General features: G+C 33.2%; 3 protein-coding genes across 7 annotated transcripts; 1 reads left to right on the forward strand and 2 right to left on the reverse strand.

Moving 5' to 3' along the window:
* Positions 1 to 291: 291 nt before the first annotated feature.
* LOC140890698 (GTPase ERA-like, chloroplastic) lies at positions 292 to 5,082 on the reverse strand. 2 transcript variants are annotated; one of them, XM_073298684.1, is made up of 8 exons: positions 4,557 to 5,082; positions 3,656 to 3,796; positions 3,472 to 3,585; positions 2,961 to 3,086; positions 2,688 to 2,786; positions 2,489 to 2,590; positions 754 to 834; positions 292 to 600 (listed from the first exon to the last, which is right to left on the reverse strand). In XM_073298684.1, exons 1-8 carry the CDS (start codon positions 5,028 to 5,030, stop codon positions 514 to 516), a joined length of 1,224 nt encoding a protein of 407 aa, XP_073154785.1. In that variant the 5' UTR covers positions 5,031 to 5,082; the 3' UTR covers positions 292 to 513. The 2 variants fall into 2 exon arrangements, with proteins under 2 accessions (XP_073154785.1, XP_073154786.1); XM_073298685.1 differs by lacking the exon at positions 2,688 to 2,786.
* Positions 5,083 to 6,958: 1,876 nt separating this feature from the next.
* Positions 6,959 to 10,250, forward strand: LOC140891388 (uncharacterized). 2 transcript variants are annotated; one of them, XM_073299851.1, is made up of 4 exons: positions 6,959 to 7,104; positions 7,415 to 8,263; positions 8,610 to 9,041; positions 9,734 to 10,250. In XM_073299851.1, exons 2-4 carry the CDS (start codon positions 7,423 to 7,425, stop codon positions 9,901 to 9,903), a joined length of 1,443 nt encoding a protein of 480 aa, XP_073155952.1. In that variant the 5' UTR covers positions 6,959 to 7,104; positions 7,415 to 7,422; the 3' UTR covers positions 9,904 to 10,250. The 2 variants fall into 2 exon arrangements, with proteins under 2 accessions (XP_073155952.1, XP_073155951.1); XM_073299850.1 differs by having other exon boundaries at positions 9,728 to 10,247.
* A 9,081-nt stretch (positions 10,251 to 19,331) lies between these two features.
* LOC140886896 (soluble inorganic pyrophosphatase 4-like) lies at positions 19,332 to 23,018 on the reverse strand. 3 transcript variants are annotated; one of them, XM_073293803.1, is made up of 9 exons: positions 22,917 to 23,018; positions 22,616 to 22,762; positions 22,173 to 22,201; positions 21,771 to 21,836; positions 21,144 to 21,251; positions 20,973 to 21,038; positions 20,398 to 20,518; positions 20,059 to 20,140; positions 19,332 to 19,930 (listed from the first exon to the last, which is right to left on the reverse strand). In XM_073293803.1, the coding sequence occupies exons 2-9, from the start codon at positions 22,746 to 22,748 to the stop codon at positions 19,888 to 19,890; spliced, it is 648 nt and encodes a 215-aa protein (XP_073149904.1). In that variant the 5' UTR covers positions 22,749 to 22,762; positions 22,917 to 23,018; the 3' UTR covers positions 19,332 to 19,887. The 3 variants fall into 3 exon arrangements, with proteins under 3 accessions (XP_073149904.1, XP_073149905.1, XP_073149903.1); XM_073293804.1 differs by lacking the exon at positions 22,917 to 23,018 and adding an exon at positions 22,854 to 22,871; XM_073293802.1 differs by lacking the exon at positions 22,917 to 23,018 and having other exon boundaries at positions 19,333 to 19,930; positions 22,616 to 22,887.
* Between the last annotated feature and the right edge of the window lie 258 nt (positions 23,019 to 23,276).

The raw sequence follows: 23,276 nt of genomic DNA on the forward strand, positions 1-23,276 counted from the left end.
GAAAAATAGTTTTTTAACATGGTCGGACCAGACCAACCACCAGTTCCCGACGTAAGACCGGTCCAGGTCAGGTTTTAAAAACAATAAACTTTTATAACAACTTGAGTTAATCATTTTTATAAAGTGATAACGAATGTGAACTAGTTGTTGTAGTAACCCATTGTGCAAGCACGGGTCTCTAGGCTCAGGGCTTGTAACATCATTGCAATTTTTAGTTACGAGAAAAGTATCAATGTCGTAAATAACATCAACTCCTTAATTCAAAGGGAGGAGGGTGAACAAGGTAGCCAGTAAAAGCAAATCGGATATACCATGTCAATGTGCATAAATGTCGGGCAAGTAAAAAAACAAAAAACTCATCCAGCAAACAAACGTTTTTACACAAAAGAACAATAATACGATACACCTCATCCGATCCTGCTAACAAAATATCATGGTACTTGATCAGCCGTTGCTCTAAAAAGCAGCAGCCACAAGGGGATGATTTTATGTCAGAAAGCATGGAGTTCTACATCACAGAGCTTGAATTTGCCCCCCATATCCATAGTATTTAAGTAGCCCTTCATTTTGCCTCCAATTCTCTTTCACCTTGACTTCAACCTGAAATTTTTTATTTTCCCATTATTCATTCTTGCACAAACACTACGGTCTACAAAAAGTAGAAAAGACTATAAAGTCTCAACTAGCAGGTAAAAATTTTACCACACTTATTTCTCATGCAGAGTACAATTAATAAGGCTAGTTAAATTATACCTCAAGGAAAACTTTCTTTTGCAAAAAATCTTCTATATCAAGCCGAGCTGCTGTCGCCAGTAGTTTTAATGCTTTTCCTTCCTGATAGTATCAAGAAAAGATCGATGTTACCTGCTACTCATCTCACAGGAATCTCATCTATCAGCCTTCTTCTTTATTTCGAGGCTTTCCTCAAATTTGAATACAGTGAACTTCATAGAATTAAAAAAGTGCAGTTTGAAACTTAATTGTAAGCAAGCTTGTCTGCAGTATTTCAAACAAGCACGAAATTACTTGCACATCATCATGTAGAGAACTTGTTTCTTTTCAAGTCAATAAATCATTATTGTGACAGCAACAGAACCTGATAGCACAGGAATCAATGCTAAATTGGGTCATTTCAGAGCCATAACCACTTTATTGATAATTTTCAGTACTTCTAGTCGAGTTGCGCAAGCAAAATAAGTGCAAATGATTTTTATCTTTTGTGTGTACCCTGCAACTAAAGGCCCTTGCAGTGGCATGTAACAAATTGCCATGAAAACTTGTACTTACACAGCACACGACAAATAATTCTGCCCTGTCTAAACGCATAGCCAATTGCGCCAAGGGAAGACTACAGAGAACTTTCTTAGCATCAAGTGGATATATTGCTTTCCAATTAAGACTCTACATGCAAAGAACATCACTTTAACTCAGGCAACAAAAAAGAGACACAAAAATATTCTCTGGTATTAGTTCCAATTTTTCAGGATTTGGTTTTAGAAGTTATTTGCTTAAAACCATATCATGTAGAGTATAAATTAGTTCCACAACCAAAAGACAGTTAGCAATAGGAATATTATTGGATCAGACTTGATTGCTTCCTTTATCTAAGAGACATTTCATCTTTGAAAACACATAAGAATAGGACAGCCTGCTTTTTCAGTTAACCAATGCAAACAGGTAGCAAAATGCTACCTTTATTTTTTTTGGCAGATATATGATACCAGCCACAAATGCCATATTCCAGTACCAAGTATTTCTCCTTCAAACTTTTGCTTAGAAAACAATGGCAGGCTCTCTCTGTTTCTTTTTTGGGTAACATGAAAAGTTGATGAAGCAGTTGACCCACAATGTTTTGAAGTCAAGCATCAATGGATTTAAAAAAGAAAACCTTAACTGTTTGTCAAACAAGTATAACACCGATACCACTTGTATTAAGGCCCTATTAATAGCCATGGACGACTTGAAATGCATAGTATCTAAAACAAACAAAGCTAAGACTTTAAGATAAACTTCATGTTTCAAATAACAATAATTTGGTCGAAAGTTTACCGTCAACCTGGCCTTCTAGAGAGGTAGCCAAAGGAGGGCTGGCGACTGTTGTAGCCCCCATTTTAAATTTTCTCATACAATTATATATTTTTTATGTATTAAACATATTTTTAAAATTATTTTTCACCCTTCTAAAATTCTTGAGATTTTGTTTCGCTCTCTAGGTGAAAATTTCTGGCCCCGTTGTGGCATTTTAGTAAATAAAAAACAATGTTCTAAATTTTTTTATCTAACTAATTTCATTGGGTTAAACTCGGCATTTCTTCCAGCATGGTGCACCAATCCTGAACCTTGGACTATCCAATCGGTGCCAAATAAAACAAAAACGCCTAAAGGACTACATTAGGCCAGTGCCCACATCTATCTCAAAGAAATTGGCAAAGTGGAAGAATATAGATTCTCAACTGAACAGTGTAAACATTATATCAAAAAGCTTTACCTTTCCAATAAGGATGATTCTCTGGGAGTTCTTTTCCACAATAATCTCGGCTTGAATGAAGTCTTTCGCATTTGGTCTACTTTTATAACTAACTACGTTAACCTGCAGGATTAATGAGTTTTTTCTTGGTGAAATAACACGAGGATAACTAAGAAGCAAGTTGTATCTCATCATATCTCAAATTTCAAAATTGGTATACCTGACATGCATAAGGCACTTCATTTCTGTACTGCATAAAGATTTTCTCTCTAAGAATTTCAGCCACAAAAAATCTCTCAGGGTGCTCACTAGCAATATCCTAAAGAGGAACGGAATTATTTGATTTCAGATGTAAAGAATAAACTCTGTGAGGAGGGATCACAGAATGAACTAACTCGCAAAAAATTTCCTACAGCAATCCCACATTTGAAACTTATCATGAATTTCATTAAAATTGTAAACTGAATATAGTAATAGCCGAAAATTGACGCACCTTAGGATAATAAGCTGGTCCAATTGGAAGTTTTGATAGAATCCACTCTTTAACATCATCCACCCCATGGCCATACTTGGCGCTCACTGGTATGACCTCATCTACTTCAGTAAACTTTTCATACCACTGCAAAAAATGTAGTGCATATCTACAATGAATCCGTGTAGCAAAATGAAGCAAAATTACTAAGTGAAAGTATGGGTGCAGAATTTCAGGTACAAGATTTAGATTGGAAAGTTAAATTAGCCAAAGGATTACCACACAGGATATCCAAAATCACTAGTCAGTTCCATGCATCCAGAACGTGATTAATTTATTCGTCTTGTTTGGGTCAGATAGCACCATCATCTTAATAAAACAGAGTACATGTATGGGATTATTAAAATTTTAAACAAACAAAGAAATCGAATCAGGAAAAGAGACACCTAGCCAAATCATAAGGTTCAATGCATATACCAAACGAAGCATTGCTGTGTAAGATTCATAAATAATAGATTATCAGCAACAATACCTCAATTCTCTTGGCTATCTCTCCGGGTTTAATTAGATCTTTTTTGTTCAAAACCAGCAAGGTCGGTAATTTATCTTTGCGGTCTCCAACCCCCTCTTCCAACACATCATCAATCTAATAGCAGCTGTATACCATTAGTTTAAAATCCAAAGTTGAATGTTGTTTTAAAATTGAAACATGATACCTTTTGTGGTTCCTTACAAGCATCGACGACAATAATTACACAGTCTGCATTGATGGCAGCACTTTGGACGTTCTTCATCATCATAGAATCCAATTTGTGCATTTTCTTCTCAATGACACCCGGTGTATCATAAAGTATCATCTACAGCCAATTCAAAGTATAGCTTTTGAAAAACCTATGTCAATGGCACACGAGTATATTTCTTTTCTCTTCACTTTAAACATGTGAAATTTGGATTACATCATAGTGAATGGACCGTGCATGAAAACTGTAACAAAGGCGTATGAGCCCGGCCTGTTCAACAGACAGTTTCTCAAGTGAAGTTTAAAAGAAAAAATGAAAAAGAACAGACGATTTTAAAAAAAAACTGACCACATTTTTTTTGATTTTAGGTGCCCAAATTTCTATTTTACTTAAGCAGAGAAATGTGAAATTAACATGTAAACTATTCAAGAAGGCCATATTAGCACAAGCACTAAAATGATGAGCAATGTACCCTTCATAAATCTTACTACGATTGCCTCTGGCATATGCAAATTATCTTCTCGCAGGAACTCGTGTTTCGTAACAACGATGGATCATAATTGCAAAGGTCATTCGGGTTTGGTGAGTTATTTGCGGTTATTTATTACCATGTACTCACTCATGCATTTATCAGTCCTTTGAACTTTTGTAGGAGTTCTTCTATAACTTCAATGGATTTAGAATCATTTACTTTTGAAACTAAGCAAGAGCCACCGGAAAGAAGGAAAACAGAGAACAGCACGAGGTCTGGTGGCAAACGTATGCTCATCAAGCACAAACACAAACACAAACACAAAACATAAAACAGTCTTGGATTTCAACCTACCAAGTAACCGACACGAGATCAAGAAATGAGTGGATGAATGGAAAAGCAAACCTGAAAATCTGGGGCAGAGCAAATCCCGAGAATACGGTGTCTAGTAGTCTGAGGCTTATCAGTGACAATGGAGAGTTTCTGGCCAACCATTTGGTTGGACAAGGTACTCTTGCCAACATTGGGCTTTCCGACAACCGCCACGTAGCCGCTCCGGTGGTCGGGGTGAAAGTCCATTTCTTCCATCTCGTAATCGTCCAGCAGCGACATGTTCCTGTCAGGCTTGACGCTCAACGAAAGCAGCATCGATGAAGAATGTTCATCGCCGGTCATGTAACCATCTTCCTCAGCAGCGGTAGAATGCGTCGGTAATGGGTTCCTCCTGGAATTCCTTGTTTTGGTGGATATATAATATATATGAGAAACCACTGGCCGAAATTGGCGACGAGTGTGAGTGTGAGTGTGGTTGCTTCGGTGATATATAGACAGGGGAGTGTTGTATCTCACAACTACTTCATTCATTGCCTTCACCTCCATACCCAAAACGTTCCTACGTTATCCGCCGTCTTCGGTTTTGTTTATACGACGACGTCTGCCCTCCGTCTTTAGAATTACACAATTCTTTTTTTCTTTTCTTTTTTATAATAATAATAATAATAATAATAATATGATATCTTCTTTGTGATAACAATTAAGAGTAACACTCCTGTGCAACGGTCTCATTCGTGAGACGGGTCAACCCTATCCATATTTATAATAATAAGTAATACTTTTGACATAAAATGTAATACTTTTTAATGGATAACCCATATAAGAGACCCGTCACACGAATATGACCCGTGCAACGGTTGCATACAAGTGTTTGCCAACAATTAATGGTTGAATCTTCCATAAAATAATAGGTAGACATTACCTTTGAACATTCCATCATGAAAACACAATAAATTCAATAGTTGATAATAGACGTGATGTTTTTTTTTTACTGGACAACCGTTTATCTAAATTAAGACATACTGCACATATGACTCTCTTGCACACACTTTATTTTTCATGATTGTGCTCGTTTTGGTCATTAAGAGAGTATAGAATTGAGTAAAATTTTCTTTCAAAGTGGCCCCACGTCTCTCTTACATAGGCGATCTATATTGCTTTCCATCTGAATCATTAAAATACATGCATATTTTACTGTTTCTAGTAAGAATAGAATAGGAATAACCTCCACAATGATCTACTAAATCAATGTGATTAAGTTGTCCCATTGAACGTAATTATGATTGTTCAATCTTTCGACACTAAAAAAATATCATTTTCATTTATTTGAATATGGATGAAAATGTAAAAACTAATATGGAGAAAATGTTTGGTCTAAAAAAATATATGGAGAAAAGGTAATTGGTCATTGAGTGCCATATTTTAATGTAATTGATGTGTTATCATATAATGCAAATTATACTCGCTCATATATAACTTTTTTTACCTTTATAACAATATTTAACTCTTCTAAATCCCAATGACATTGGAATCATGTAAAACATATATTTAGATACCGTCATGGTACAACAGACATGAGATTATTTTATTCGGCAAAATCAAATTCATTTTTAGTATGATATGAATATGCACGCTATCTTTCATAACTACATAACCAAATCTCAAACAAGTTACGTGTTTACATGAGGAGATACTGTTGTATCATGAAAGTTGGCGAAACAAGCTATAAGAACGATATCATCAAATTATTCTAAAATCATCGCAATGCATGAAAACAAGTCGATAATATACATGTGATTGAGATCCATGACGCAACATATTAGAATTCATGCGAACTAACAACAACTAAAGATAATTGGATAGCCATATTCGATTGTAATGTTGCTTGTTTTGCAAAACTAAAAGGAGGATACTGGATATAACAATGATGACAAAACAAAACATATTTTGTCGAAGTTCTTTTCTATGCATGAAGTTAATTAATATTATGATATTTATGTCCAACAAATTCGTAGTAGACAATTTATGTGATTTATTCGGAAAAAAAAACGTTCCAACATTGGTATTCAACAAATTAATTCACAAGATAAAAGACTGATCAATTAAAGTTCTGCCAAAGGCTTCTAGCCTAAGTGGCACCAACACTCCCCAAAATGGGAGAGATCTTGGGTTCAAGATCTATCACAACCTCCACCCCTAATGTCAAAAAAATAAATCAATTAAATTTCTTAAATCGAAAAACACGAGAGTTGATAGTCAAAATTTCTTTTCGCCAATTCCATGATTTCACCGAAGTTACACAATTATCCACAAGATTTATTAGCCGCCCAATGAGGTATTCAAGTTGATGGAATAGATAAATTATTGGTCAGAATTCAGGAGTTCGATTCCCCTGCCAATATCTTGTTACACAAAATTTGTTCACTGTGGTTAACTAGCGGCTGCGGTTTCCAATTCATAAAAAAATAATAATAATCTCATAACCGACTCTCTTGGGGGAGAGAGTACATAAAAAAAACAGGATCCTCCTTTGAATTGAAGGCATGCATACATACTTTCTCCAAATCTGTCTCTGATTCTCGTCTCGCCTCTCTTTGCTAGGGATTCTTCGTTTCCTTCTGTAAGTTTCTCTTCATGCCTTTTTTTTTTAATTTATTTAAATTATTGGATTTTGATTTTATTAACCTGTTACTAGGCTTTTGTCAATTTCCGTTTTTTCAATGATTGTTTGGACGGATGGAAGTTGGAACAACCCCTTTTTAGGGTTCTGTTGATTACTCCGATGAAATAAATAAACAATTGAAAAACGAGATACCCGGAAAGCTGAGATAATACCTTTTATTGCTCAACTGGAAAAGGATTACCGGATAATTTTTTAGTGGGATATTATGATTTGAGTTAAAAATGGATATATCAATTTTTCTGTGCAGGCGACGTCATGTCTGCAATTACAGCAATTGCTTTGGATAGACTCATAGAACCTGGAGCTGCAAAGTCCATGGCCTCAGCTAGAAATTCTCCTGATTCACAACTTGAAAGGCAGATGAGTACTCCAATCTCGAGACTAGACAGGGGAATTAATGCTCCTAGTTCAAAGCTTGAAAGGGGAATTAGTGCTCCTCCGAATCCAAGGCTGGATCAGGGAGTTGAGGTTTCTTCTAGTGCTAAGCGAGATAGGGGAGTTTATACTCCTCATAATCCTAAGACTGATAAGAGAAATTTTGAATCAACTACATCTGTTACAGATAAAGAACACCATTGGACTCAAATCTCGCCTGCACTTTATGCTACTCCTGCATCCACTCCTCTTCCTGGTTCTCCATCTTCTTTCCCTCCGTCGCCGTACATAATCAATCACAAGCGACGGGGCCCAAGACTATTGAAGAGTTTCTCTGAGGATGATGTTGGGATGTGTGAAAGAGCCGATCGAGGGAATGGGAACACCGCTGAAAACAATATAGAAACTGCGGCGAAGGATTACAGCTTTGTTCATGGCGAGTTGATTGATCAAAAGAGTGATCATGACTTTGTATCTGCCTCATCTGGAGATACAGTGGGAAAGTATGGAATCAGCGACGAAACTAATGGCACAGATGTGAAAAACGGTTTTGTGAAGTGCCCGTCATTTAATTTACAGCAGGACAGCGAGCTTGATGATTTTGTTGATCCACAGGAGTCGATGAGTGTTCAGAGCAATGCCGAAAGCGAGGGTAATGGTGGAGCGGAACAGTTATTTAACTCTACCACACCAATTGCAGAGTTCTATGATGCTTGGGAAGGTGCCTTACTTCTTTTGTTTGAGCATCCTAAATTAATTGAAGTGCTTTCTTGTGTCTTATAAATGTTGGTAAAACATAATCACGTGGCTTGATTTCAATTTGATGATCCTGTGGTCTTTCATAGAACAAGTATCATGATATCTGCTCTGTAAAAATAATTGCCTAAAAAAAGAGGAACTAGGGGGCGGAGTGAGATATACCTGCAGAATGGAGGATTGTGAGAAAGTAAACATTAATCTCATTTGCTAGTCGATTATCAATCACCACATATATCATGAGGCAATTGTTTCATATCTTAAAATTCATTTTTCAATGACTTGATAGTTGATTACATCTCATCCCTCAGATTTATCACTGGAGATAGGGCCTCAACCTCCGATGCGTGATATTGACAATGAATTGCGGGAAACCAGATTGAGTTTATTGATGGAGATGGAGAAGACAAAGCAAGCGGAAGAAACACTGAACAATATGAGAAATCACTGGCAGAGGATTTGTGAACGATTGATTCCTTTGGGGTTGACGCTTCCAATAGACCCAACTGCTTCCGCTGATGGTGATCAATCAGCTGATCCTTCAGCTGAGGTGTGCCAACAATTGTATCTAGCTCGGTTTGTATCAAATTCAATTGGAAGAGGAATTGCAAAAGCTGAGGTAGAGATGGAGATGCAAGCTCAAATAAGGTTGAAGAACTCTGAGATTACTCGTCTATGGGATAGACTTCATTATTATGAAACTGTGAACCAGGAGATGTCTCAAAGGAACCAAGAAGTTGTAGGTGAGTTCTTGAAGCCTTTTTCCCCCTTTTTCCAAGAATAAAAAGAGAATATCTAGTGGCTTGTGTTGCTAAATAGTAAATACCTAAGTTTACTTGTGTGTATCAGGCCAATTATGTTCAGAATGTCATTTGGTAAGACATTATTCCTTTCATAAACTGGAATAGGAGTTTTGAGCGAGATATACAAAGGCCTTTCGGTGAATTTCTTTGCCATGGTTGTGGTCAAGTTTCTTTTTCATTTCTCATTCTATTTTTTACTTCCCTTTTTTTTACTTGGCATTGGAAAATGTTTCTATGATAGTGTGAGCTGTGGTTTTGTTCAAGAATTACATTTTTTTATTTAATTTAATGAACAGGTAATAAATTATCCATGTATTTGACAAAATTTGATGACACATCAAATTTTCCTCTTTCGTTTTTTAGTTCTATACTTGTTTGCTGCTGTACTCATAAAATGACATCACAGTTTTTTCCTTTGTTTCGGACTGTTATTTCAGCTTCATTCATCTCTTCGTGCACAAATTTTCTTACTGACGCGTACTATACCATAAAAGCTTATTTTGTATTTCTGATTAGTCATCATATGTTTGTATGTGTTGCTTCGGATCTTATCATTCATTGTTATGGGGTACCCTTTTGAGTTGTTTTGAGGACACTTTCATCTGATCCATCTTTATCCCGTGTAGAAACAGCAAGGCAACTTAGGCAAAAGCGGAAGAGAAAACAGAGATGGGTTTGGGGCTCTATTGCTGCAGCAATTACACTGGGTTCAGCTTTCATTGGGTGGTCTTACTTCCACGCAGAAAAAGGATCCTCTTCCTCGAGGAGCCAATCTCACATGCTTGACTGTAGCCCCAAATAGTGATGTAGCCTAGGGAAACACTGAAAGTCATGACATAGAAGGTAATAAAAATCAAGATGATAAAACTTTCCATCTTGTGAAAAGAAACACCTTGATGGTATTTTTAAACTTCCCATCATGTGAAAATAAGCACCATCATGATATTTTGTGGTGTATTTTTATGATGTTTCATAAATTACATAGAAGCATTGAAACTGCCCAGATTGCAATTATTAGTTCAGGCTTCTCAGGATACGTTTGGACATGCTTCTGATCCCCGAGTAAATAGTAAATAGTAATGTGTTGCACTTTCTTTAATTTCCTTTCTACTGCAACGTATGAATATTCCTGTATCTGTCCTATATAAGAGCATTTTAACACACATGACGCAACGTGCAAAATAGTGTTACTGAACATGATAATTTTGTTATTGTTGAAAATATGTTATTATTATTATTATTATTATTATTATTATTATTTAAGTTGAATGTTGAATATTGAATGTTGAATATTGAGTTGTAAAATGTGGAAAATTAGTCTGTGATGATGTAGATGATGATGTATTAATTTTTGGACTAATCTCAAATGTGGATCTATAAATAGGTCTTCATTTGTGATGAAAAATACAATTGAGTTGAGAGAAAAATATTATAAAGTGTAGAGTTTGATATATTTTAAGTTTTGGAGTTTTTACTTTTTATCATAAATTTTTACTTTTTCACAACACGTTATCAGCACGATCGTTCGAAAGTCTTCCATATTTTTCCAAGCTCCAAAACACAAGAAAAACGTAACAAAAGTAAGAATATTTATTTTATTGTTTATTTATTTGTTGTGTATATATTTAATATATAATATCATGTTATTATCAGAAATGATAAAAAAAAATTAGTTTTTAAAAAAACTTGTTATAAATCCTAGGAGGATGTTAAGACGACATTCACACTCCCAGTAAGGGATACGACAAGTATAAAAGCCTCTAAGGTTTTTAAACAATAACGTGATATGATATATATTTATTATGTATATATACTAACTATATCAATATATAATTTCATGTTATTATATAAGAGGTTGTCTAAGGCACTGACCTTATAATAACGTGATATGATATATATTATTGTGTATTTATATACTAATCATATTCGTATAATCTCATAATATTATATAAAAAGCTAGGGGTGGGCATAATTTGGTTAAAACCGAAAAAACCGGTCGAACCAAAAAAATCGGATTTTTTTGGTTCGGTTTTTCGGCCGGTTTCGGTTTTAAAATGTATGAAAACCGGTTTTTCGGTTTTATGCCCCGAAAAAATCGAAAAAACCGAACCGACCGAATTTTGATTAAAATAAGAATTTTATGGATATTGACCATTGGACTTTACAAATGGGCCTTTTTTTTTTTTTTTTTTTTTTTATCATTTTTATGTTTTTTTTCTTACAAAATGTAAGCCTATTTTAATTAAATATGGTTTTTATGGAACTTAATAGTCGCTTTATTGTTTTACTTGAAGTCCATATTGTAAATTCTAATGGAATAATTTATGTTTTATTGTTATTAGTTCTCTATTATGTATTACATGCATCAAGTGAGATATCATTTTAGTTCTTAAATTTTTTTTAGTATTAACCTTTTTATATTTTGGTTTTCATTTTAGTTTTAAATCCATAATTATTTTAAAAAATTCATAATTTTCTTTGTCCCTAAACTAATATTTGCAGTCGTGCAAAATAAATTTAATTCATTACATAAACCGTATAAAACCGACCAAAAAAACCGGACCGTACACAAAAAAACCGGACCGAACCGTGATAAAATAGTTCGGTTTCGGACCAAAGATTTTGAAAACCGAAAAAACCAAACCATAATAGAGTAAAACCGAACCAAACCGAACGATGCCCACCCTTATAAAAAGCTGTCTAAGACACCGACCTTATAATAATGTGATATGATATACATAATTATTTAATTATGATTATCATTATATGCATCGCATGATTATCACGAATTTTTATTCAACACATAATCGATTTTTTTCTTTACCCCAACGGTCACAAACGATAACAAAACGGCTACTTTTTGCCCTATAAATATGTTCACTCAAAATCATTTTCAATCACACCAAAATTCACTCTTTCTCTCAAAATATTTTCTCCTCGGTTTTTTCGAAGATTGAGATGATGGCATTTCTAAGGCTATTTTTCATAACGATTATAATCATCATGCTCACGAGTCTTGTACTCACCGGCGATTATCCATCGCACACTTTTCATCTATTTTTAAACATACTTGTACTCGTCGTTTATCCATTATTTTGTATTGTCATATTAATGGAAATTAACTTATAAAATGCATTGTTATTTTTCTAGTACCACCATGTCAAATTTGGCAAAGCTTAAATTTTTTGTTCTCGATATCACTAGAAAAGAAAAAAGAATTGTTAATGAGAAATCATAAATCCCGACCCAATGTATCTACGGCATTTCCAGAAGCAAATGTCGTAAGTAAAAAATGAAAACCAAAATCAAAGGCATAAACTAGATTTTGGTCGAGGTCGAGGATGTGGTCATGAACGTGGACGTAGAAATGATCGCGGTCGTGGTTATGGCCGTGAATATGAAAATAATCGAGATAGTTACTTCAATAACTAATCTCAAAAGAACGTCACGAACCACACAAAAAGGCAGCATGAAAATATGAGTGAAAATAAAAATCACTCAAAAAGATATGAGAGTGTTTGTTATAAATGTGACACTTCAAGACATTGGTCACATACCCCTGAGCCCTTATGTAAGCTCTTTAAAATATCGATAAAGGGGAAAGAAAAAGTGATCAATTTTATTGAAAAACAATAACCATTTAAGTGGTTCAACTTATTTCAATGCTGTCGATTTTTTCAAATGATTTCGAGAACATTGATTAATATATTGGTGGGACTGAAATGTAACATGCTATATTTTTCATGCATTCTTATGAAACATGCTATACTTTGCATATATATATTATCCTTGATTTTCTTTATTGCATTTTTTTGAAGTATGGAAAATGCAATGAGCAAAGATAAACCCATGGAAGTTTGCATACCCGATAGTGGTACAACGCACACCATTCTCCGAGATAAAAGATATTTCTTGGAATTAAAACCAACAAGAACAATGGTGAATACAATATCAGGTCCTGTAGACTTGATTGAAGGTTGTGGAAAAGCACATTTTTTGTTACCTAATGGTACAAAATTTTTGATAAATGATGCATTATATTCATCAGGATCAAAAAGAAATTTGTTGAGTTTTAATGACATATATTCTCATGGGTATGATACTGAGACGATAACTGATGGAAATCAGAAATATATGTGTCTTACCATATATAAATCAGGAAAGAAATATGTGGTTGAAAAATTATCAATGCTCCCTACTGGATTGCATTATACACATATAAGGCCAATCGAATCAAATATGGTGGTTAATAGTTCTTCAATATTAACCAATTGACATGATCGATTGGGACATCCTGATTCAATAATGATGCGAAGAATTATTGAAAATACGCATGGTCATCCATTGAAAGACCAGAAGATCTTTCAGAATAATAAGTTTCAATGTAAAGCATGTTCTCTTGGAAAACTTATTATAAGACCATCGCCAGCTAAAATCCAAACAGAATCACCCATATTTCTTGAACGCATTCATGGTGATATTTGTGGGCCAATTCATCCACCATGTGGACCATTTCGATATTTTATGGTATTGATCGATGCCTCTAGCAGACGGTCACATGCTTATTGTCAACTCGGAATGTGGCATTTGCAAGATTAATGGCTCAAATAATAAAATTGCGGAATCAATTTCTCGATTATACAATTAAGAAAATAAGACTTGATAATGCTAGAGAATTTACTTCCCAAACTTTCAATGACTATTGTATGTCAATGGGAATTACTGTTGAACATCCTGTTGCTCATATTCATACACAGAATGGATTAGTTGAATCATTGATTAAACGTCTACAACTGATTGCTAGACCAATGATTATGAGAACAAAACTCCCTATTTCTATATGGGGACATGCAATTTTACATGCTGCGGCATTAATTCGCATCAGACCAAGTGCATATCATAAATTCTCCCCATTGCAGCTTGCATTTGGTAAAAAACCAAATATTTCTCATCTGAGAATTTTTGGATGTATGGTGTATGTGCTATTGCACCACCTCAACGATAAAAAATGGGTCCTCAAAGAAAAACCGGTATTTATATCGGTTATGATAGTCCATCAATCATTCGATATCTTGAGCCTCAGACAGGCGATGTGTTTACAGCACGTTTTGCTGATTGTCATTTTAATGAAGAAATCTTCCCAATGTTAGGGGGAGAAAAGAAACACATCGAAAAAGAAATCACATGATATGTACCATCATTGTTATATTTGGATCCAAGGACCAAACAATGTGAGAAAGATGTACAAAAAATTGTGCACTTGCAAAGAACTGCAAATCAAATGCCAGATGCATTTGCAGACACAAAAGGGGTAACAAAATCATATATACATGCTGTAAATGCCCCTGCTCGAATTGAAAATCCAAAGAAACAAATTGAAGACACTCATGATGTCATAAAATGCTTGAAGCGTGGAAGACCAGTCGGTTCCAAGGATAAAAATCCTCGGAAAAGAAAAGGCATAGAGAAGCACGATGATCATAAAATAGAAAATGGTGTTCCAAAAAAAACACCTGATGATGAAAATGTTCTGTCAGAACCACAAACTGACGAGAATCGTGAAATCTCTATCAATTATATTAATACTGGAAAAATATGAAACCGAAAAGACATAGAAGATATTGATGAGATATTTTCTTATAATGTGGCTTGTGACATCATAAATGAAAATGAGGATCATGAACCAAAATCTTTTGGTGAATGTAAAACTCGTCATGATTGGGCCAAATGGAAAGATGCCATCCAGGTTGAATTGGATTCGCTGAATAAACGTAATGTTTTTGGACCTATAGTCCTCACACCTGAAGGTATAAAAACTGTTGGATACAAATGGGTTTTTATTCGAAAGAGAAATGAGAAAAATGAAATAGTCAGATATAAAGCTTGACTTGTTGCACAAGGTTTTTCTCAAAGGCCTGGAATTGATTATGAAGAAACGTATTCTCCTGTTATGGATGCAATTACGTTTCGATATTTGATTAGTTTGGCAGTGTCTGAAAATTTAGAAATGTGTCTTATGGATGTTGTTACAGCTTACTTATACGGATCACTTGACAGTAATATATAAATGAAAATCCCTGAAGGATTTAAGATGCCTAAAGCACAAAGTTCAAAACCCAGAGAATTTTATTCTGTAAAATTGCAAAGATCATTATATGGGTTAATGCAATCCGACCGAATGTGGTATAATCGGCTAAGTGAGCACTTGATGAAAAAGAGATATGTAAATGATCCAATATGCCCTTGTGTTTTCATCAAGAAAGCAACATCCGGATGTGTAATTATTGTTGTATATGTTGATGATTTAAACATCATTGGAATGACTAAAGAAATTCAAAAAGTTATGATGTACTTGAAGAAAGAATTCGAAATGAAAGATCTTGGAAAAACTAAGTATTGTCTGGGTTTGAAAATCGAACAAAAAAAATGTGGAATTTTTTTTCACCAGACAAATTATAAAGAAAAGATCCTTAAACATTTTAATATGGAGAAATCAAATCTATTAAGTACTCCAATGGTTGTAAGATCATTAAACATAGAAAAGGATCCATTCCGTCCATGTGAAGATGATGAAGTTATTCTTGGTCCAGAAGTACCATATCTAAGTGTCATTGGTGCCCTTATGTATCTTGCAAATTGCACTAGACCTGATATATCTTTTGCTGTAAATTTATTGGCAAGATTCAGTTCATATCCAACAAAGAGGCACTGGAACGGAATTAAACATATATTTCGTTATCTACGAGGAACGACATATTTGAGACTTTTGTACTAAAAAAACACCAATCAAAGTATCATTGGTTATGTTGATGCTGGATATTTATCTGATCCACATAAGGCACGTTCCCAAACCGGATATGTATTTACTCGTGGAGGCACCGCAATTTCTTGGCGTTCACAGAAACAAACACTCGTAACAACTTCATCAAATCACGCTGAGATTATTGCGCTACATGAAGCAAGCCATGAATGTGTTTGGCTAAAATCAATGACACAACATATCCAAATTTCTTGTGGATTATCAGTAGACAAGAATCCTGTGACGCTGTATGAAGATAATGCTGCATGTATTGCTCAAATGAAAGAAGGATACATCAAAAGTGACAGAACCAAACATATCCCCCCAAAATTCTTTGCCTACACTCAAGAGCTTGAGAAGAATAAAGATATTGATATCTGTTACATTCAATCAAGTGAGAACTTATCAGATCTCTTCACGAAGGCACTTCCTACGTCAATATTCAGAAAGCATATATATAATATTGAGATGCGCAATCTACGGAATATGTGAAGAATCACTCATGTTAACATGAGGGAGAGTTTACGTGGCTGCACTCTTTTTTTCTTGCTATGGTTTTTATCCCACTGGATTTTTTCTAGTAAGGTTTTTAACGAGGAAGTACAAAAACACATAATAAAGACAGTCATCATATCACGATCATCATCACAAGGGGGAGTGTTGAAAATATGTTATTATTATTATTATTATTATTATTATTATTATTATTATTATTATTATTATTATTATTATTATTATTATTATTATTATTATTATTATTATTATTATTATTATTATTATTATGAGTTATTTGCACCAAACACCCCTGTGTAATATTGAAAATGCACACTTATCCCCTGTGAAATTTTAATAGGCATCTTCAACCCTAACCTTTTAAAAAATTAGCACACTCGCGCTTTCAGATGAGTGATTGTTGCGCACGCGCCCCTCATGCGACTGGGCAAATATTTTGATATTTTTTTTGCACCAAATACCCCTGTGAAATATTAAAAATGCATATTTGACCCCTGTGAAAATAATTTTTAAATCTATTCAACCCATAATACACAATTTTTATTAAAATCTAATTAAAAAATATTTAACAAACACTTTTTGTTTTATTAATTTTATTTTTAATTTTTAATTTATTATGATTAAATAATTATTTTCTAAAAAATATTATTATTTTATCTTGTTATCATTATTTTATTAAACTTTCTTCTTGTTTCCAACTTTTCCATTAAACATGCATTCATAAACAAGTATTTAAATAATTTCAAGTACCAAAATATTGAAATAAACCGATAAGTTTAAACATATTGCTTTTTCGATTTAAAACCATATATTATTGAACCAAAATTTAATTTTTTTGAGAATATGCATTGCACAATTTGTAATAAATAATAAAAAAATAACATGCTTATATAATTCTAAATCGAAAAAGTAACATTCATGAACCTATCATTTGGTTTAATATTTTGGTATTTTTAGATATTTAAATCCTTATTTATGAAACATGTTTAATGGAAAAGTTGAAAACACGAAGTGATTTGATAAAATAATGATAACGAGATAAAGTAATAATTTTTTTAGAAATAAATTAATTATAAATTTAAATTAAATAAAATTAAAAATGTTTGAAAAATATTTTATAATTAGATCTTAATAAATATTGTGTATTATATATTATTTAATGCAAATTCTGCAATGCATTTTAAAAAATTTAGATTTTGGTTCAAAAGTCTATAATCCTAAATTGAAAAGTAATATGCATGAAATTATCATTTTGATTTAATATTTTGGTACTTTTAGGAATTTAAATCTTGTTTATGAATGCATTTTTAATTGAAAAGTTGGAAACAAGAAGAAAGTTTAATAAAATAATGATAACAAGATAAAATAATAATATTTTTTAGAAAATAATTATATAATCATAATAAATTTAAATTTAAAAATAAAATTAATAAAACAAAAAGTGGTTGCTAAATATTTTATAAATAAATTTTAATAAAAATTGTGTATTATGGGTTGAATAGATTTAAAAATTATTTTCACAGGGGTCAAATATGCATTTTAAATATTTCACAGGGGTATTTGGTGCAAAAAAATATATCAAAATCTTTGGCCAGTCGCATGAGGGGCGCGTGCGCAACAATCACTCATCTGAAGGGGCGAGTGTACTAATTTTTTAAAAGGTCAGGGTTGAAGATGCCTATTAAAATTTTACAGGGGAGAAGTGTGTATTTTTAATATTTCACAGGGGTGTCTGATGCAAATAACTCGTATTATTATTATTATTATTATTATTATTATTATTATTATTATTATTATTATTATTATTATTATTATTATTATTATTATTATTATTATTATTATTATTATTATTATTATTATTATTATTTAAGTTGAATGTTGAATATTGAGTTGTAAAATGTGAAAAATTAGTGTGTGATGATGTAGATGATGATGTTTTAATTTTTGGACTAATCTCAAATGTGGATCTATAAATAGGTCTTCATTTGTGATGAAAAAGACAATTGAGTTGAGAGAAAAACATTATAAAGTGTAGAGTTTGATATATTTTAAGTTTTGGAGTTTTTACTTTTTACTTTTTCGCAACAGTTATATTAATAATTTTTTTATAGATTTTTATTAGGAGTAATATAGTCATCTAAAAATTTAATGTTGATAAATATATGACCGAATTTAAAAATATAAGAAAGATTAGATTAAAATATTTTTAAAAAGGCAACAACTCTTGTAGGGTTAATTTCGTGAAACGAATTTCAACCTGACTCAATTCGTTTTGCATAAATTTTTTTAAAAATTTTTTGTTTTGAATTGATATGTTCGCACGTTTCACATAAATGTTAAATTTTTTTTATTGTTTTGAATTGATATGTTCGCGATAACATCTCAATTCAAAATAAAAAATAGGATAACACGAGGTGTTGTTTTTCTTGGACAACATAAAATCCAAATCAAAGTGTTACTTATTTTTTGTCCAAAGTATTATTTTTCATGATGAATATAACTCGGATCGATCCGTATTACAAATCCATCGTTCATTATTAATATTACACAGAAAAATATTTTATATACTATATTTTTAAGAATATTTTAGTGCAATTCAAGTTAAAATAAAAAACGCAAATTGTGAGTGTAGCCTATGTGGTGTAAATCATCTTTTCTTCAACAAAGTCTTGTTCAAATCATGTCATTTGCATTAGTACTAGTAATTTTATGAATAAGAGTATTATAAGACGGTCTCACCAATCATAAATCAAACAAGCCGTCTTCATATTTAAAAAAAATATATAAAAAAAGAAAAGAAAAAAGAAGAAAGTGATCCTTTTAGTATAAGTAATAATATTTTTTCATATGTGACCCAAATAAAAGATTCATCTCGCAAAATTGACTTATTAGACAGTCTCATATGAATTTTTGTTTCTTTTTATTTGTTAACTCAACATATGAGCTGAATTTGAGATTGCTCACAATCATATAACATATTCACGAATATAGAAGAACCAGACTCAAACTAGACAACTAACCGAACTCGGGCTTGCAAGCCACATAAATGAACATGTATTCGCGAGCAACCTAAACAAGCCGAGCTCGATCTCGAGCTTGCAAGCGACCTAAACTGGCCAAGTTCGAGCTCTAGCTCGCGAGCCTAATAACAATCATGTTTGCGAGCTCACGAGTTGACTATCCTTAAACTCAAGGTCGGCTCGATAAAATTGTCCAGCTCGAAATCAAGCTCGGATTTGGCTCGATAACCTTAAACAATCGAACTCGAACGAGCTTTTAATGAGTCGATTTCCAAATAGCTCGCAAACATTCTAGTTAATTTATATCCCCACTTTACTTCCATCATTATAATTTATATCCAGACAATGAATAAAGTACTTATTTATGAAATTATTAGTTTTAGAGTAAGGCTACGCTCACTGCCGAAAGACTAAACAACCACCAGAATATTTGAGAAGAGTTTGGCTTCTTTCGTCACTTCCTCAAGCATTCCACGATATAGGAAGCATACAGATCCCTGCAAATTGGAAAAAAGATAAGGATTAAGAAAATTAAGTGAAAAAATTATCACATCAGATAATTTAAGACGGTATATATGTTCATGAAAGCCGTTTATAATGATTTTCATTGAATCTTCGGACTCACATGGAGTGCCTGACTGCATCAATCGCTGCTTCAGCTGGCAGGAAGTCTTCCACTGCAACTTCTTTGTTCTCATTCTTTTTGTCTATTTAATACAAGTCAAGAACCTAGAAATATGATTAACATAAACTATAAACAAATAACTATTCATATTTTTTTGTTTTATCGTCAGTAACGGGGTGGTGTAAACTGGTAACGAATAAAAGCAGCTCGACTCTGAGTTAAAATAATTCTGTATTAAATTTTAGCTCAAAAACGATTTCTTTCAAAATGTCCATGAGTTATAGAATATGGACTAATGAGTGGCTAATATGTAGTGATTGATGATTGCCAAGAGGATACAGTCCTCAAAGAAGCGGCGGATTTCAGCTAGGCGATGTGGTGGAAGATCCTTTATGTCCTTGTGATGGCGAAACTCGGGGTCATCAGCACATACTGCAATTATTTTGTCATCCTTTTCACCCTGTGGATTGAATGATTTCCCGTGAGCTATGAGTTTTACAAAACATTCTATTTCAGTTACAAATATAACTTGGAAGAATATCCAGGGATGCCTTGATATCTGCTACCAGTTTAAAGTTTTAGGGATACAGTTAAAGAATAGCAGGGGTTAATTGTTGCTACTCCTGCTCCAAAAGGTTGCACCAACTTGTAAATCTTTAGAGTCTAACATATGTCAGGGTGCAACTCAAATTTCTTTTTGAAACCATATATATAATAAGATAATAGGGTCAATTGTGCTCCTTATTACATTCCATAAAATATGTTCTTCCCACAATTCCTCTTCGAAAATGCAGTTTACATGTTGAACTAGTTAGAGGTTTTCCAAGACATGTTATCGAAAACACCAGTACATGTCTTGGAAAACCCACAAAGTAAAATTCTGTACTGGTGTTATAGAATAGTGAAAGGCCTACCTGATCTATCATTGGCATCAGCCCAATGGCACGTGCGCGGAGGTAAGTACCAGGTAGCACGGGTTCCTGTGCATAACCCACAAAAATTATGAGCAAAACGAACAAATTTCAGGTCTAATTATCCAAATCTATAGAAAACATAAAAAGTGAAATTTATCAAGTCAGAGCAACCTGCATCAGAACTAGAACATCCAAAGGATCACTATCTTCACAAAGGGTTCGTGGGATAAAACCATAGTTGTGTGGATATACAACAGATGAGTAGAGCACTCGATCAACCTGTAACAAAATTAATTATTTTTAGTACTTCACTACAAAGAAGGAAAACACAACATAAAGTAAATATGCATTCTGCTCTTGAACATAGAAGGAACCGACATTGACTATAAAGCGTGCATATATGAAGAACACGGAAGAACATTGCTAAAGATATCACAACATTGAAGAAATGGAGATTGCTTTGCAAAAGTAGATCCTCTCATGTTTCAGGAAACCTAGAGTTCTCTTATTCTTTGCAATGTTATGACGTGTGGTTTAGGGCCATGCATGCCCATTTGCTCTCTTAGCCAAAGTAAAGAAGCGTTAAGGAGTTCGTGGGCAAAAGAAACAAAATCTTCTATCATGGATTCATAGAAAGATTGTTTAGCTAATAGAACTCACAAATATAACCGGCACATTTTCCGATAGGTATAGAATAACTTCAAACAAAATCCTTTTCGTCAAAAAAGGAAAACCAAACTGATCAGCATATAAGTAGTTTTTTGCTTTCTCATAAAGTACTTGGAAATGAATTCCTACCTTGATGAGGCCACTGTTTTTGTCAAGCTCATATTTAACCTTGCTGCCTTTACCAATTTCAACCACCTGCCAAGATACTTCAGATCAAAATACTGTAAAATTTGAGATATAAAGAAATTGACGTATAATACGACCAACGATTGTTCCCTTATCTCGTTATTAATCCATGTAAACCAAAAAGAAAACACTAGGTCACACAGAACAGAGGCATACTTTATTGACAGCCATCAAATTAGCGAGTCCCCTAAATTTCGATTCAAAAAAAAAAAAAGATAATCACATCATACAGACATGAAACATCATCATTGCATTTTTTTAAAGAAAAGAACATGTGTAAACTACTGACAATGATTTTGAAATTTGCAATATTAAAAGGGTCATGTGAAGTGAAGAACCACTCACACAGTTGAAAATTGCAGGTGCCCCTGGCCCTGCATATACACCAAATTAGATATAAAAGAATGTAATGACAGAGTAGAAAAATAAAATCAGATAGAAATAAAAAATGGTTCCATAAGAGGTTGATTCTAGAAATAAGAAAGAGGTCATCCTCAAGCTTAAATTTTTCTATATATATATGTAAATACTATAATTATGTAAATATATAATTTCATCCTCTAACTTCATCAAGTTTTAGTTTAGTCCCACCACTAAATTTGATCTTAAATTTTCCACCACCACCACTCAGTAAACTTATATGTCGAAAATCAATATTCTCATCTCATATAAACTGGAAAAGCAAATTTAATACATAACTTTAGCCCAAAAATGAAAAAAAACAAAAACAAAAACATAAAGGGTTTTCAACTCTTCTGCACGATTTAATTGTTGGGTATAAATACTACCAATTTCCAAGTCGTGCCATGGATGAGCAGCAACAGTTCTCCGTGACATAGAGGCTAGAATTCTTTCATTAAGAGCAACTTGAGAGTTTGTCGAACTTTTCCCGGTCCTGTATTCGCCCTGGCTGTCGCCCATACTCAACTAATTTTCTAAAAAAAACCAAAGATCAAACTTTTTAAGAAAGATTCCGATTCTAGCAAAATATTTACTCAAATTCATTTTGTAAATCACTAAAACAACCGCAATAGCAAAACTTGGATAGTAATGAAAGATACAAAACACAATAAAGAAAGAAGACGCAACTATTAACAATATTGCCTGATCATTACAGGCGCTGCCTTTTACATGCATCTAACGGATGATATTTTTTAATAAATGTGGGGTTCATTATTTTTTAATAACCTCGTATGTATTGATAAATGATGACCCTTAGATCTATCATGAAAATAATTTCTGTAAAGATAGGTTGAAATAAACCACTTGAGTGGGGTGTTTGGCAATTGACGGGGTAGTGGATGATTGGCGATTGGAATATTTTCTATTTATATTTATATATATCTATATGAAAAGCTACCAATGGATCTGTGCCACCTAACCCCATTCCAATATTCTCCTCAATTAATATATACGAGTAACCTAGAAACACGAATGCTAATTAAGATA

The sequence above is a fragment of the Henckelia pumila genome, chromosome 3, assembly GCF_033568475.1.
Source record: "Henckelia pumila isolate YLH828 chromosome 3, ASM3356847v2, whole genome shotgun sequence".
Classification (NCBI taxonomy): domain Eukaryota; kingdom Viridiplantae; phylum Streptophyta; class Magnoliopsida; order Lamiales; family Gesneriaceae; genus Henckelia; species Henckelia pumila.